The 14,593-nt window shown below is 41.9% G+C and overlaps 1 protein-coding gene across 4 annotated transcripts in view; it reads left to right on the top strand.

The window, feature by feature from the left end:
- The window catches only part of SIMC1 (SUMO interacting motifs containing 1), a 94,358-nt gene that overhangs the window by 20,221 nt on the left and 59,544 nt on the right, over nt 1–14,593 (top strand). For 3 of the 4 annotated variants that reach the window (XM_073651154.1, XM_073651156.1, XM_073651157.1), the window contains exons 2-7: nt 3,976–4,755; nt 4,982–5,205; nt 7,364–7,436; nt 9,544–9,686; nt 9,994–10,080; nt 10,167–10,295. In XM_073651154.1, coding sequence (XP_073507255.1) covers nt 3,976–4,755; nt 4,982–5,205; nt 7,364–7,436; nt 9,544–9,686; nt 9,994–10,080; nt 10,167–10,295 — 1,436 coding nt within the window. The remainder of the gene's footprint in view (nt 1–3,975; nt 4,756–4,981; nt 5,206–7,363; nt 7,437–9,543; nt 9,687–9,993; nt 10,081–10,166; nt 10,296–14,593) is intronic. The other variant, XM_073651155.1, reaches the window with a different exon arrangement.

The following is a 14,593-nucleotide window of genomic DNA, read 5'->3' on the forward strand; positions in this document are numbered from 1 at the left end:
AAAAACTCTGTTCATAAAAGGCAAGTGCCCTATATTGTAGCTATACAACTCATAATAAACTTTAGAAAGAAGAACACTGAATTAAAGCTATTATAAAACAATTTTTATTAAATCAATTAAATAAAATTCAATTCAATAAAATATTGCACACATGATATTTTTATATAGTATAAACAGATGAGGTGAAACGGTGTAGAAACCCAGTGTAAGACTGGAAGACCCACCCACTAAACACTAGAGTATAGCTGTTGTCCGCTTACTCATGGGAAAACAAAAAAGGGGAGAGGAAGGTACTCTACACAAAAGGTGCCCTCATAAAGATGGACCAAGACTAATTAAGAGGACAAGTAGTGGCATGGTTATAGCATAATTATTGCACGGTGTCAACCATAGAATTCCTGCCCATCACGGATCCTATAGTCCCCTACAAATCAAGTCTCCATAAGTACAACTGTGAGACATCCACACAAATCTGTGGGTGTCAGAGGAGCTCACATGGTAGAGCAAAGTCGCTCCACTAATGGTAAATACCAATTCAAATAGAGAAATAATTCATACCCATGGTATTGTGCTGTGGCAGGTCTCAAGCCCAAACCCTGGGCTGGAGACCTGCCACAGCACAATACCATGGGTATGATCCGGTTATGGGATGCCATTGTTTCCAGAGTTCTTAAAATTTGTTACTTTAAGTATTCCACAGTAACTGAGAAATCACAGCAACAATCAGAAGGGTCATACCATGTAAAATTACCGATCTAGATCGCCAAGGTGCATAAGTTGTGGATACTCTGATTCATTTTAAAATCCATACAATCACTTTATGTTGGCAGCTTCATGGCATGGGTTTACATCGCAGAGGAGATGCATGCAAGTCTTACATCACCAAGCACAATAGCAAATTTCTGAGAGTGGTGTAATGTTCGTTAGTGGACTCTGGGGCAGTGGACATGTGTTCTGTGCAGTAACAAATCGCTCTTCTCTATCTGGTAGTATGATGGATGAGTTTAACAAATGTGAAGATGTTACCTGCCTTGTCCTTACTGTAAATTTGGGAGGCTTAATGCCATGTTCTTTATGCTGAAGATGGCTTGGAGTGAACTGGTCATTGGATTCATGCTGCTTTAACTACGGGCAGCATGTGTGCATGACTGTATGTATAATTCTCTCTGAAACACTCTAGCATTTCAAACAAAAGCTAGTTCCATCTGGCTGGGGAACCATAACTAGAGAAGACTAGTCTGGTGCTGCCCCTCCTGGCTTTTCCCAGCACAGTTTTTGGTGACAGTGCTGCATGAGACGCCTCTATCACTTGAAGTCTTACTGGCAGATGCCATCCAGGGGTGGCGCCAGACTAGTCTTGCCCTTGGTTATAGTCCCAAACTGGATATTCTATTTATATATTTTCTGAACCACTTGAGAATTTGAGAAGAATATACGTGGCTATGGTCGTATAGCTGCCAGACTTACGCATGCTGAAAGAACCACAGGCCGCATGAATGTTAGATCCCTTTAAGGACTTTAACTGTATGTTTGGGGGTTGTTGTCCTGCTACAGAATAAATTTGGAGCCAATCGGATGTCTCCCTGATGGTATGACATGATGGATAAGTATGTGCTTTCATTTCTCCGTATCGAGGACACCATTAATTCTAACCAAATCCCAAACTGTTGAAATGCAGCGCCAAATAATAATCTTTATATAGTGCCAACATATTCTGCATCGCTTTACAATTCAGAGGTTCATATACAACAGCCATAAGTAACATGGCTAAAGATAATGACAACCCTGCTAGTAAGAGCTTACAATCTACAATGAGGTGGGGGTGACACAAAGTACAGGTGCTTACTTACAATGATGGTCCGGCCATCTTGAGGGGATGAGGGGTAGATAAAGGCTACATGAGCTTGTCACGTCACCAGCCAGTATTTGTAGTACTTTTGGGTGTGATGGAGTTTGATGGAGAATTATGTCTGAAGGAATAGTGGTGAATGGGCTATATATAAAAGGACTTTGATTAGGGAACGTGATAGGCTGCCCTAAACAGATGTGTTTTTAGGGAGCGCCTAAAACTGTAAGTTGAGATTAGTTCTAATTTCTTCGGGAAGAGCATTCAAAAAAGAGGTGCAACTTGAGAGAAGTCTTGGAGCTGGGAGTGGGAGGTATGGGTTAGTGCGGATGTTAATCGAAAATCTCTTGAGGAGCGTAGAGAACAGGTAGGCCAATAAACAGAAATGAGGGAGGAGATGTAGGGGGGTGCCGCACTATGGAGAGCTTTGTGGGTGAGAACAAACAGTTTAAATTGGATCCTACAATGTATGGGGAACCAATGCATTGACTGGCACAGAGCGAAAGCGTCCAAGTAACGATTAGCCAGATAGATGGATGCCATTATGCCGTACCATCAGGTAGACAATTCATTCTGCAGCAGGACTACAACTCCACAGCCAATGTAAAAGGGAATCTGTCAGCAGGTTTTGCTACCTCATCTGAGAGGAGCATAATGTAGAGAGAGACCCTGATTCCAGCGATGTATCGCTTAGTTTACTGGTTGCAGCCATTGTGACACACATGAAAATGTTGAGAGAGCTAATCCTGCCCACACCAGGATCTCCATGTACATGTGTATTGACAGTGAGCTGCTTATCAGAGGAGGGGGCGTGGTCAGACGACTTGGCACAGGGCTGCTAGTCTGGACAATGATGTCCTAGTGGTAAACATTGTGTGTAAACGGCAGTGTAATAAGTGACATTGTTGAAATCTGTTTTAGCCTCTATCTTAGGGATCAGGAATCCTTTTTTTTTTTTTTTGCCAATGGCTATTTAAATATTTATCCTATCCTTTGTGGCCCGTACAAATCGCACACTAACTCCACCCACAAAGTACGTCGTGGCACTGGTGTCAGGACATAATGTTTCATTGCATGTGCCTTAGTGTTTAGTACTTTATAGTGAGGCTACGAACCTACACAGCCTCACTGTGCGCAGGGACCAGAGACTGGCCTTGTAAAACGGAGCATGCGCCCCACTAATATCAGCGCCAGCCGGGAGCAAAATTCATATACGTGGGAGGCGCCAGCAGTGACTGAATGCTGTGCCCGCCCATGTCTGAATACAAGGATCACACCCCTATGACTGAAAACAAGCAGGTAGGATATAAGTACATAAAATGTTATAGATTCATTATAACACCACCAATTTTAATGATAAAAGCCTGTTAGTGATGTATATTGCATCCCTAACAACGCAATGGGGGCAGTGTAGATAGTAGATATGACATGACGGGTTCCCTATAATTCTAAAAGGCACAGACCATTCATTCTTGCCTCTGATCTTACAAATAAACTGACAGCACTCCCACGTTTACCCTGAGAAATGTACATCTTGGTGTGACAACTGTTCACAGTCCAAGGTGTACAGTTCTTGGTCCAAGGTGTTAAGGGTGTTTTTTGACATTTTCTATAATTTGGCAGTCTAACATGCTGAATCCTAACCTTGTGTAATATACTCAGGTTTGTGCTGTCTCAGTCCCAGTGGTCATCACATAACCGCTGAAATGTTATTTGCGTAGTTACAGTTGTGACAACTGCCTTCTCTTCAGCTTCTCTGAGCTCTAAATTGAGTGAAAAGGAAGTGAAAGCAGTTGCCACCTGATCACAAGTATGGAAATGATGGTTTAGTGACAACTGCCATGACTGAGTGGAATCCTAACCATGAGTACATTACATTAAGATTCAGCATGTTAAACTCTCTGCCAAATGATATGAATGTCCAAGTTGAGCCTTTTTAATTTACAAAATATATACGGTAAACGGTCTTCTTGCATTATTAAATGTCAGGCTAAAGGACTTTGATATATTTCTGAAATTTTCCAAAACTTGTCCTATTCTGCTAAAAAATTCACACCAACAATCCTTCGTAGAATTGTTTAGTAAATTGCCATACCAACATGTCTTGTTAATGATAATTTGTTTTCCAGGATGTTATTGACTTGACAGATAATGGCGGAGTATTTGCGTACATGTCAAGCTCGGATGAGGACATCATAGACTTGACTGGCCTCGAAGAAGATGCATCAAATGGCTTTCTGCAGAATATCGAATTGGATTCTCAATGCAACATCAGTTCTCTGTCTGAACATTCAGGGTCGGACCCTGGAAGGGAAGAGGTCTATAGCTCATCTATGAATAAGTCCTGTAATAGAGAAGTTTTGGACTCTGACGAGTCAAGTTCGTGCAGCATCATGTGCTCCTCCAAAAGTATGAGGAGCTGTCTACCCGGTGATGGCCTTCATGAACATACAGATGCAGATCTACCTTCAACAAGCAGCATGAACCATATAAATGTAAATTCTTCACCTTTACAAGAGAGTGCAGAAACCAATATCCAGATCCATCAAGTAAAGAGCTCAACCTTTGCTCAATTTGCAGCAATGCTGGAAGATGCTGAAGAAGCCTCAGAAAGCAAATCTGATGTGGTCAACAAGTCACTCTTGTACAATGAAGAAGCCTCAGAAAGTGAATCCGACCTAGAGAACAAGTCACTCTTGTACAATGAAGCCTCGGAAAGCGAATCCGACCTAGAGAACAAGTCACTCTTGTACAATGAAGCCTCAGAAAGCGAATCCGACCTAGAGAACAAGTCACTCTTGTACAATGAAAAAGACTCTGCAAGCAAATCTGACGTGGTCAACAAGTCACTCGTATACAAGCTTCGATACTTCAAGAAACCTCCAGTTACTCATTTGTTTCCTCATACGGTAATCACTGCTATTTAATATGGGGTGCAGTATCTTGGCTTGTCAGTGAAATATTTCTGCTCACAATAGTGCATGATGAAAGTGTTTTATATTTCTGGTGCCTGGCTTCCTATACCAGAACCAGTTTTTGCTTCCATTCAATGACCGCAGATAGTGTTACTTTTTACAAGATGTCAAATAGAAATGTTAGTAACTTTTTAATTACATTATTTGTTTCTCATTACAGACCTCGCAGCCAGCTCCCGTGCCATTAACTCGTATGAATCTAATAAACAGCACAATAGAAGAAAGCTTCCACCCGGGCACCTTGTATTTCCTGTCTGAGTTTGTATCTGCAACTCACTATCCCCCTACAGACATAATCAGTCATGTCATCAAGTCTGTTCTCCTGGGAGCCGAGGAACAAACAATCCGCCATGAAGCTTATGTAATCCTAATGAAAGTTCAAAGGTCTGTGAAAGAACATACTTTTAGAATTGAGTTAATGATAAAAGCACTGAGATGTAGTTTCTGAATATGTTCAAAAACCCCAGGTTTTGACAAGATCCAGTCCTGTAGAAAGGCTTGGGGTGTATGGAGGGACTGCTAAACATGTATTATGGCCCCTATACACATTAGACTAAAGTTTTTGTGCTATTGGGTTTGGCCACCTTTAAATACTTCAGAGCCACCCATAGACTTTAAACGTCTGAGCTGTGTGTTATATTCTCCAGTAATGTTTTAAAACCTCACTGCCTTGTGGAGCTGCTGCGTATCTTTGGGGCAAAGAGTTGGCAGTTAACTCCCTACAGACAAGGAATACATAATTTATCATGTCTACCTTCTCAATCACTGTATACACAGCGCTGAATAAGTGCTGTGTATACAGAATAGGAAGCACTTGCCATGCATCCTCCTCCAGAATCACCAATCAGGTGATCGCTGGGTATCAGTAGAGAACAGTAGCTGTTGAGTCCTAGGAAACCGCGCTGCTGAGCATAGAAAAGGGTGATTTTTCTCCATTAACTTGTGCTAATATACCAGCCCCAGTTACAGTGGAAATCTTCAATAAAACAAATGTATTAATGTGCTCAAATGCCCCACCTCTCTCCTCCCAAAAGTCTTAGACCTTAGACAGTGTAAAAAAAAAATTAAAAATGAAAAAGCATGATGAAAAAATAACCAAAATATTAAGTAAGTTAAAATAGCTGTTTCTAGCCCCAACCACATTGAAAAAGTGTCCAATTTATAAAAAAAAAAATTCTATTGAAAAGGAAAAACATTTTAAAATCTTTGGTCCTTTGCTGTTGTGCATTTAAAAAAAAATTTTTTTTTTCTCAATTTTCAATCATCAGTAGCAAAAAAAATTATGGAAAAAATAAAGCCCCATGTATCATGAAAAAGAAGCAAATATTGTGGTAATATCTGAAACAGTCTTTTTTTGCAGCAGGTAAAAGCAGATGTATGATAAAACATGCCTGGTCAGGAGTGTGATCAAATGCCCTTCCGTGTTTTATATTTAAATGCATGTATTTTGTACTAAAAATCATTTTGCAATTGATTTAGTTACAAATGCTACAGGTTTTCCTTTACGGAATGTGTTCCTGCTCATTCAACTTTAATGTAGCTGTGAAAATCTCAGAAAAAAAATAAGGTAAACGGTTACTGTTAGATTGTGAGGTCTGCCACATTCTCCTGTTGGTACAGTCTGACCAGCACTTCTGTCTATATAATGGCAGCTGATGGGGGAACACGTGACCAATCGTAAAAGAGGTCACATAGGAAAGCTGCTGATGAACTGGTCACCTGCTCCTCCACCAGGGGGAAAGCCTGTAAATACAACACAAAGATTAGGAGTGAAACACAAATTGCGAAAATATTTTTAGCCCAGATGCATGCATTGAAGTGTCCAAAGGTGGCCAATCCCTGTAATGTTATGTATGAATGTTATTGCTACTGATATAATTTATTAATACATAAAAGCACTGGACATTTGGGTTAAGAACCTTTTGAACCTTGTTAAATCTACATTTTCCTTGTATATTTATTCAGGACTTCTTACCAGATGCGAGACGCCAAAGAAAATGTCACAATAATTTGTATAAACTTGCAGTGGTTTATTGGGTTTTCCACCAAAAAGATATTATAGGAAAATACAAAATATTTGAAGTAGTTTCAAAGAAATCGTCCATCTGTCCATAATTATTTAGATTAGTTTGTTCACCAATCTTTCCCTGGATCCTGAATAGAAGTTTGTCGGCCCGTTTCAATGTCATGGCCCAAAATGCTATATGGACAGAAGCACTACTGAACATAAACCCCCTGAGTGGAGAGAGAAGAGTGACCCCCTCCCTGAGTGTCATGTGGTAATACAGGATGTCGCCTTGTCTGTCAATCTATAGAATTCGTCAGCTTACTTTATGGTGCCACCCAAGCGAAGCATAAAAATAACTGATGTAAAATGTCAGCAGATATATGTACCCATTACAGAGTGGGGAGTAATGGATTTATCGTAAATTCATAATTTGTTTTTCCTTAATTGGCATTTAATAACCCTGCCGTTTATTTTTTGTTTTTAAATAAAATGGTAGTGCTGTTAATTCAACAATGTGACCTGTTGCATTTTTAGATTACATCCAGCTACCTCTGAGTCAGTGGCCTGGCAGTGGAATCTGCTCTCAGAGGTGATGACATCAAAGCAGGTATGGTAAAAGTGTATTTTTCCTTCTAATTTACTATCCATTTACACTTCTTGTAGATCATAATTGTGCCATCCATTTCTATCATGCAGCTTAAATGTAGATGGGGATAGAACGAGTCAGTGAAAGTTGGGTTATCGTGGCCATTTCTGGGTGTCTTTTTCAGGGCAAGGGTGTAGTGCGTGTACATATGGTACTACAGTTGCCTGTGGAGTGTCTGCTACTGCAGCAAACATCAATTGCATTTAATAGGTTGTCAGATGTTAAAAATATTTTTTTAAATTTTTTGTTTGATATTTTGAAAAGATCCTTGCATAATACACCTCTATGGCGCTAGCACAGGTCGCTCCAGAGATCTGCTCTGGAAGCAATGACTGTCCTGATATAACTAGCCTGCAGAAGCCTGAGATTGTCCGCAGCAGTTGGGTGATTAGGAGAACACGTCATCAGCGATACTTCATGTTGCTCTCAAAAGGGGCATCATGTAAGCGGAGACTGATCTCAGCGATGTCACTTAATGGGCTGCTTGCAGTTTTGATTAAACACTGAATTATCTGCTGTTCTGCTAGTGCTCCCAATGAGCTCCTGTTATCGATCAAGTCCTAGGTATTTGAGCTGCTGTTATCCCTGTATTCCATTATGCATTGGCAGCTTTCTGCGTATAGGCAGAAAAGTGTTTCAATACCATGAGAAGGGTTAGGAAGAGCTAATCATTGAGGAGACTAGCATTTAAACAGTAGGTGATATCAAAAGTACAGCAAAGAGCCAGTAAGTGACACATTGCTGGAGTCTGAGTCTGTCACTATTTTAGGCTGGCCTAAGGCTGTGCCCACGATGCAGAAATGCTCTCCCTGGCAGAAAAAACTCATGCGGGTTGTACATGCGGGTTGTACATGCGTTTTTCCTGCCAGGGACATGCGGATGTGAAGCGTTCTTCACTTGCATTTCCGCATGCGGGTTGACAAGCGCTTTCCAAGCGATTTTAGCATCACTTGGAAAGTGCTTGTCAACTTGGTCACACTATATAAATCCATGCAAACAGCATGGATTTATATAGTGTGACCAAAAGAATGTTAAAAAATAAAAAATAAATCTATACTTGCCTTCTGATGGCCCCCGGTGTCTTTATTCGATGCGTCTCGGCTTGCCGGCAGCTCGCGGTACACTGAAGGACCTGCTGACATCAGCGTTGCGTGACCCGTCACATGACTAAATGACGTCTGCGCAGGTCCTTGAGTCCATCGCGATCTGCTGGCAAGCCAAGACAAGCACACCTTGGGCCATCAGAAGGTAAGTATAATGTTTTATTTTTTATTTTATTCTTTTTTTTTTACAGGTACTATGGTACCCGGGTCCGGAGGAGAGTCTCCTGTCCTCCACACCCGGGTACCATCCGCACATTGAAACGCATGGAATGCGCATCTGCAGATCCAGTGATGCGGATTCCATGTGTTCTAATGCAAGTCAATGGCGGCGAAAACGCCGAGCATCCGCAAAATAATTGGTAGTGCTGCGTTTTTTTCCGCAATGATAATCCGCAGCGGAAATTTCCGCAGCATGTGCACAGAACATGCGGATTATCATTAGGGAACATGGCAGGCCTTCTACCATGCGTTTTTTAAGCGTTTCTGCAGCGGAATTGCTGCTGCGGAAACTATTCAAAAACGCATCGTGGGCACACAGCCTAAGACTAGAAAACAAACACCAAGGGGATGGCTTCCTTTAATGGTTCCTGTGATCTTCTGAGGGCGACACCCAGCACCACTGCTGATCAGCTGTTACCAGCGGCAGATAGAAGTTATTGGATGTTGCCAGAACACAGCACCTCTGCCTAAATTACAGTGGCCTTACCCAAGTACTGCAGATCCACCTCCCTATTCATTTGTAACAGTGTGGTTTTGCAGTACCCAGCCACAGCTATTATAGAAATGATATAGCTGCTGTTGACAGGATTCGAAAACTTACATCCACTGGTGGTAACAGCTGATCAGCAGGGGTGCTGTGTGTTGCACCCCCACTGATCAGATATTAATCACCTAGCAAAAGGATAGGCAATCATTAAAGTAGTGCCCAATTCCTTAAAATTTTTTTCCTCTTTCTTCTTATGTAGGAGTACCAGACTGTTGAGCTTTTCCTCCAGTATGTAGTACAAACCTTGGATGATGACTTCCACCTCTGCTTACAACGCCGAGCTCTACATAAATCTCTATGTAAACTCATGCTGTCTTGTGACAAGAGTTTCTGTAATGTGAAGTAAGTGTTATCCCGATTAAGATGTGGGAATGGGCAGGGATGATCCTTGTGTATATTCCTTGTATATGACTACTATAAAAGACGAATTGAGCATTCCGATGTGCTACAGAGTGCAGTCTCATACAAATGTATAATCTATATGGGTTAGCATTTTTCAATAGCTATCAAATACAATCAGCCTAAGTATTCTCTAGCATCTCCACTGGAAGAATTTCCTTAGCCCCTCATTGTCTGTAGATGGCATATATCAACTACCATACAGCCATCCTTCTCCTCCTTTTATTTTTTGATTTGTAATGTGTTGCAGACAAGTCATTCACTGGCTAATAGATGTTGTGAAACAGATACCTGAAACTGCTCAGGAGGATTCCTTCTCAGAGTGTAACCTACAAAGGTAATGAGTGTTTTTATTTTATGTATTGCCTAGTTTCCATTAATCAGAAAATAAAAGCAATCTATGACGTTATGTTTGTTGCCCAGGACGGTTTTTCTTCTACAGCGTATGCTCTCCATAGCCGTAGATGTGGATGGCTCACCTACAATGAACTCAAACAAAATGGCAGATTACATATTTCCCTATGTGATGGTCCTGAAAACAAGACAACAGAGGTATGTTTTATGTTACATTTAGTGTTGAGCGAGTATGTTCTATTAACCCTTTCGGCGAGTATGCTCGGGCCGAGCTCCGAGTATTTACAGCTGCTCGGTGATATGGTTGAATCGCTCCCGTGTGCATGATTTGCAACTGTTTGACAGTTTTATTACATGTGAGGAATGTCTATTTCTTACACATTCCTCCCATGTAATAAAGCTGTCAAACAGTTGCAAATCATGCACACGGGAGTGATTCAACCATATCGAGCAGCTGTAAATACTCAGTGCTTGGCCCGAGCGTACTCGCCGAAAGGGTTAATAGAACATACTCGCTCAACACTAGTTGAATTGCATCTATGTAAAGCAATTTATATTAATGTTAACCAAAACCTCAATATATACTGTTAAAGGGGTATTCCCATCTCCATGATCCTATCCCAATATATAGTAGGTGTAATAATATTAGCAAATACCTCCAATTAGAAATGTAGTATAGTTTTTCTGATTCGCTACGTCTTTCCTCATGTGCAGGCATTGCAGTAGCTTAGGTATCCATGGTTACGACCACTAGCAACTAGCTGTCACTAGATCAGTGGTCATAACCATGGATACCGAAGGTGCAGCAATGCCTGCACATGAGAAAAGAGACATAGCGAATCAGAAAAACTATACTACATTGCTAATTAAAGGTGTTTGCTAATATTACACATGCTACATATTAGGATAGGATCTTGTAGATGAGAATACCCCTTTAACATTGTAATTTGTCATCTTATGATGCATGGCTTAACGTGTAACTGTAGTTTCAGCTGGCTTTTCTGAATAGACCAGTGTACATTTGTCACCAATATGACTTGTATACTCCATTTAGATTTAGTGCATGTAATTTTTTTTCTGTGTTTTTTCCCTGTCTGCAGTCTCTAGTCCCTAGCAGCTGTAGCAGTTTGTCTTTGCCTATACTTTAAAAAATTACCATAAACAGCTCTTGATATACCTCACTGAAAACAATGAATGATTAGTGCAGAAATTGAAGTTGTAATTACGTGAAAAGATTCAGCATAACCGGTATTTGAATTATTGAAACTTCTGCCGTTTCTGGGATTTTCAGTCCAGTGGACTGTGCTCTTTCTGACTGACATCGATCTCTGAAAGCTGGACCAGAAAGAGCGGAGGATTCAATCATTAAATCAGACTTTACTGAATCTGCTCAGCTCCCCTGGCTCTATAACATGGCACCTGCAGATTGGATGACATTTTCATGGTGACAGGTTCTCCTTAAACAGTGTAAGCCCTTCCAGAGCGAACTGAAAGAACCATGGGAAATGGGCTTGGAGGCGCAGACAATTGTATTAGTCTAAGAAGACTAGAGAGGATATGTTTCTTACTGCGTGTTTAATCTCTTTGCAAAAGAATAAGCTACCATATATTTTACACTGAGATGCATTTTTAGTGTTTGAATCTTAGTCTGGAGGCAGCTCAGCTTCCTTTAATGAACACCGCGTCCTTCTCGACCAGAGAGATGCTGCTTTTCCTGTCTGACACTGATCTCTAGTGATCGGTGCAGAGCAGGAGAGGATGCTGCCAGGAGTGAACTGAGGCTGCAGGAGCTGAGCAATTGCAGGACCTTCTGTACAAGTAATTCCAGGACCTTTCAGGTAAAGTGACCACATGGTTTAAAGGTGCTGGAGTCAAGTGGAAGGTCCTGCATATGCTCTGCTGCTGCAGCCTCCATAAAGGTCCCAACCAGGACTGCAGGATGTGGTAACGTATGGTGTGAGTGCGTATCTGTCAACACTGTAGAGAGACACGAACAATAGATTGCCTCACTCTTAGTACACTAAAATTGGTGAAAATGACCTCTCCACTTTACACTGCCAGGGAAGCTTTAATTAATAAACAAAAAAAACAAACAAGTTTTCTCTATTTTTCCCTTCACCCATGACAGCACTGAGAGAGGATCTACCCATCCAGGGCAGGAAACCCACTGAAATAAAAGGGCAGCACCCCTTCTCCACATCAGTTCAGTTTTCTGTCATTGATGGGAGACCTCAAGAAGAACTGTGCGGCTGGAAGAATGTCCCAGGCCTGACTCCCTGTAGCTGGAAGGGTGGGTGGCTTACCTGCCCATGGTACCGGTGAGTCTTCTGGAAGCGTCACCCCAGGGCTTTAGATGGTCAATGTGATAGGCGAGCGTGGGCAGCAAGAGATCTGCTGCCTACGCGCTGCTTGGGTCTGCACACACTGCTATCCACGTCATTGTAAGCCTGTTGTGCTGTGCTCCGGGTGAATCCAGGAAGGTCTGTGCACGGTGTGTAACAAGGTGTGCCCTGATGACGAGGGTGCAGAGTAAATTGGTAACCAACTGGTGCATGCGCATGGCCCGCCCCAAGGCAGGTTATTTAGGCCTGACGCATGATGGTCAGATGACATACAGTAAGTAATTTCACTTCCAGGGGCTGAGGCAGATTCTGCAGGCACAACATTTAAAAGGAAGACTCATGTCGAAGTGGAGGTTGTGATGCTGCAGCTCTCCTCTATAATGGAGGAACAGCAGCAGCAGGACCCACAACAGCAGATGCAGCAGCGACGGGCAGCATCATCCGAAAAGCAAGCACAGTGGTGGCAGTTGCATGATGAAGAGCGGCAGTAAGACCAGCCAGAGGTCCAGAGACTCCTGTAAGGAAACAACCCTGTGACCTGATCCAGCCTCCAGGTCTGGTATCCTTCAATATCAGTGGGTGGTGAGTGATTTTTGAGACTTCACTTTTGCCAATGTGGCCACCCTTGTTTATTTTTCAAATAGGAGAAACCTAGAAAATCTGTTGCAAAGCGTAAAATAGTATGCGCTTTGCAAATTCCTCTTACCATCCGACTGGCAGAAAAGTATGTGTAAGTCTTGCATTCAAAAGACTGTGTGAGGAGGCCCTTGATCTTGCTTTAAATCTAAAATCAATCATTATGGACGATTCTGATTCAGGATCTTCGTCTGAGAATGTTGGTGGGAGACAGGAGCAGGTTAGTTAAGGCTGTAAGAACCACCATGGGGCTGGTAGACACAAGATCCTAAATCAATTGAAATTATGTTTGGGGGGACCTGGAACATGGAGGGAAGCGTAAATTTCCAGTAAATGAGAAAATTAAAATGCTCTTTAGGGAACAGTGGAAGGGACCTAATAGGAAGGCCTTATGGACCTCATCCCTAAAGAGAAAATATCTGTTTGAGGAGGAGGCTACCTCATTCTGAGATTAAAGCCTGATTATTGATGTAGCTGAATCTTTGAAAAAAAAATCTACTCAGCCCTTCGAAGACCTAGGTATTCTTAGGGACCAGTTAGACGAGAAGGCAGATGGCTACCTGGGGGACATCAACAGGGGTGCTCTGAGACCCTTCATAGCAGGGAATTGTGCTTGAAGATCTGATAGTGTGGCTACAGCAGATGAAGGAGCAGCTGAAAGACAATGTCCCAAGGGAAAAAAATCCTGTCTAATCTGCCCTTAGTACAGGGGCCAGCAGCCTTTCTAGCAGATGCCTCAGTGGTCTTGATGAGGCTGGTGGCAAGATCTGCAGCTCTCTAACTCAGCTAGAAGAGCATTATGGTTAAAATGTTGGCAACGAGATGTTCACTCAAAATCCAAGCTATGCTCCATTTCATGTGAAGGAGAGTTCTTCTTTGGTTAAACATTAGATGATATCCTAGAGAAGGCAGGGGATAAAAAGGGGTTCCCCAGTTTGCCGCTGACCAACTTTAGGAGTGGGTCCTTTTGGAGGAAGAAATACATGAAAAAAAAAACTCCCAAAAGTCAAAACTATTGGGAAAATAGGAAGAGAAGGAACCCTGGCTTTGTTTGAGGGGTGCCTCCTCAGAGGGGGAAAAAAGACATCCCAGTGATGCAATCATCCAGGTGGGAGGAAGGCTCTCCTTTCTTCCAGCCTGGAAAAGAATGTCATCCATCATCTGCATATTAAAGATAATAAAATACAGCTTGAAGCTGAAGCTTCACTTCTACCTGGAGGTCATGTGAAGAACAGTTGGCCTTTGAAATGGAAGTTCTGAGTCTGGTACAGAAAGAAGTCTTTGTAGAGATCTCCAAACAAGAAGGCAGGGGATTCTATTCCCCCCCTCTTTATGGTAAAAAAAAAAAAAGAAGGAAACTGTTGGGACCTTCAAGACAATTATCAATTTAAAGAGACTAAACCGTTTTTTGAGTCCTCATCCCTTCAAGATGGAGTCAATTAGGACTGCTATAAAACTCCTATTCCCAGATTGCTACATGGTGGTGGTATTGGATCTGAAGGATGCATACTACCATGT

Source organism: Phyllobates terribilis, unplaced genomic scaffold (genome assembly GCF_046119375.1).
Source record: "Phyllobates terribilis strain yellow unplaced genomic scaffold, ASM4611937v1 Scaffold_11__3_contigs__length_659146591, whole genome shotgun sequence".
NCBI lineage: Eukaryota > Metazoa > Chordata > Amphibia > Anura > Dendrobatidae > Phyllobates > Phyllobates terribilis.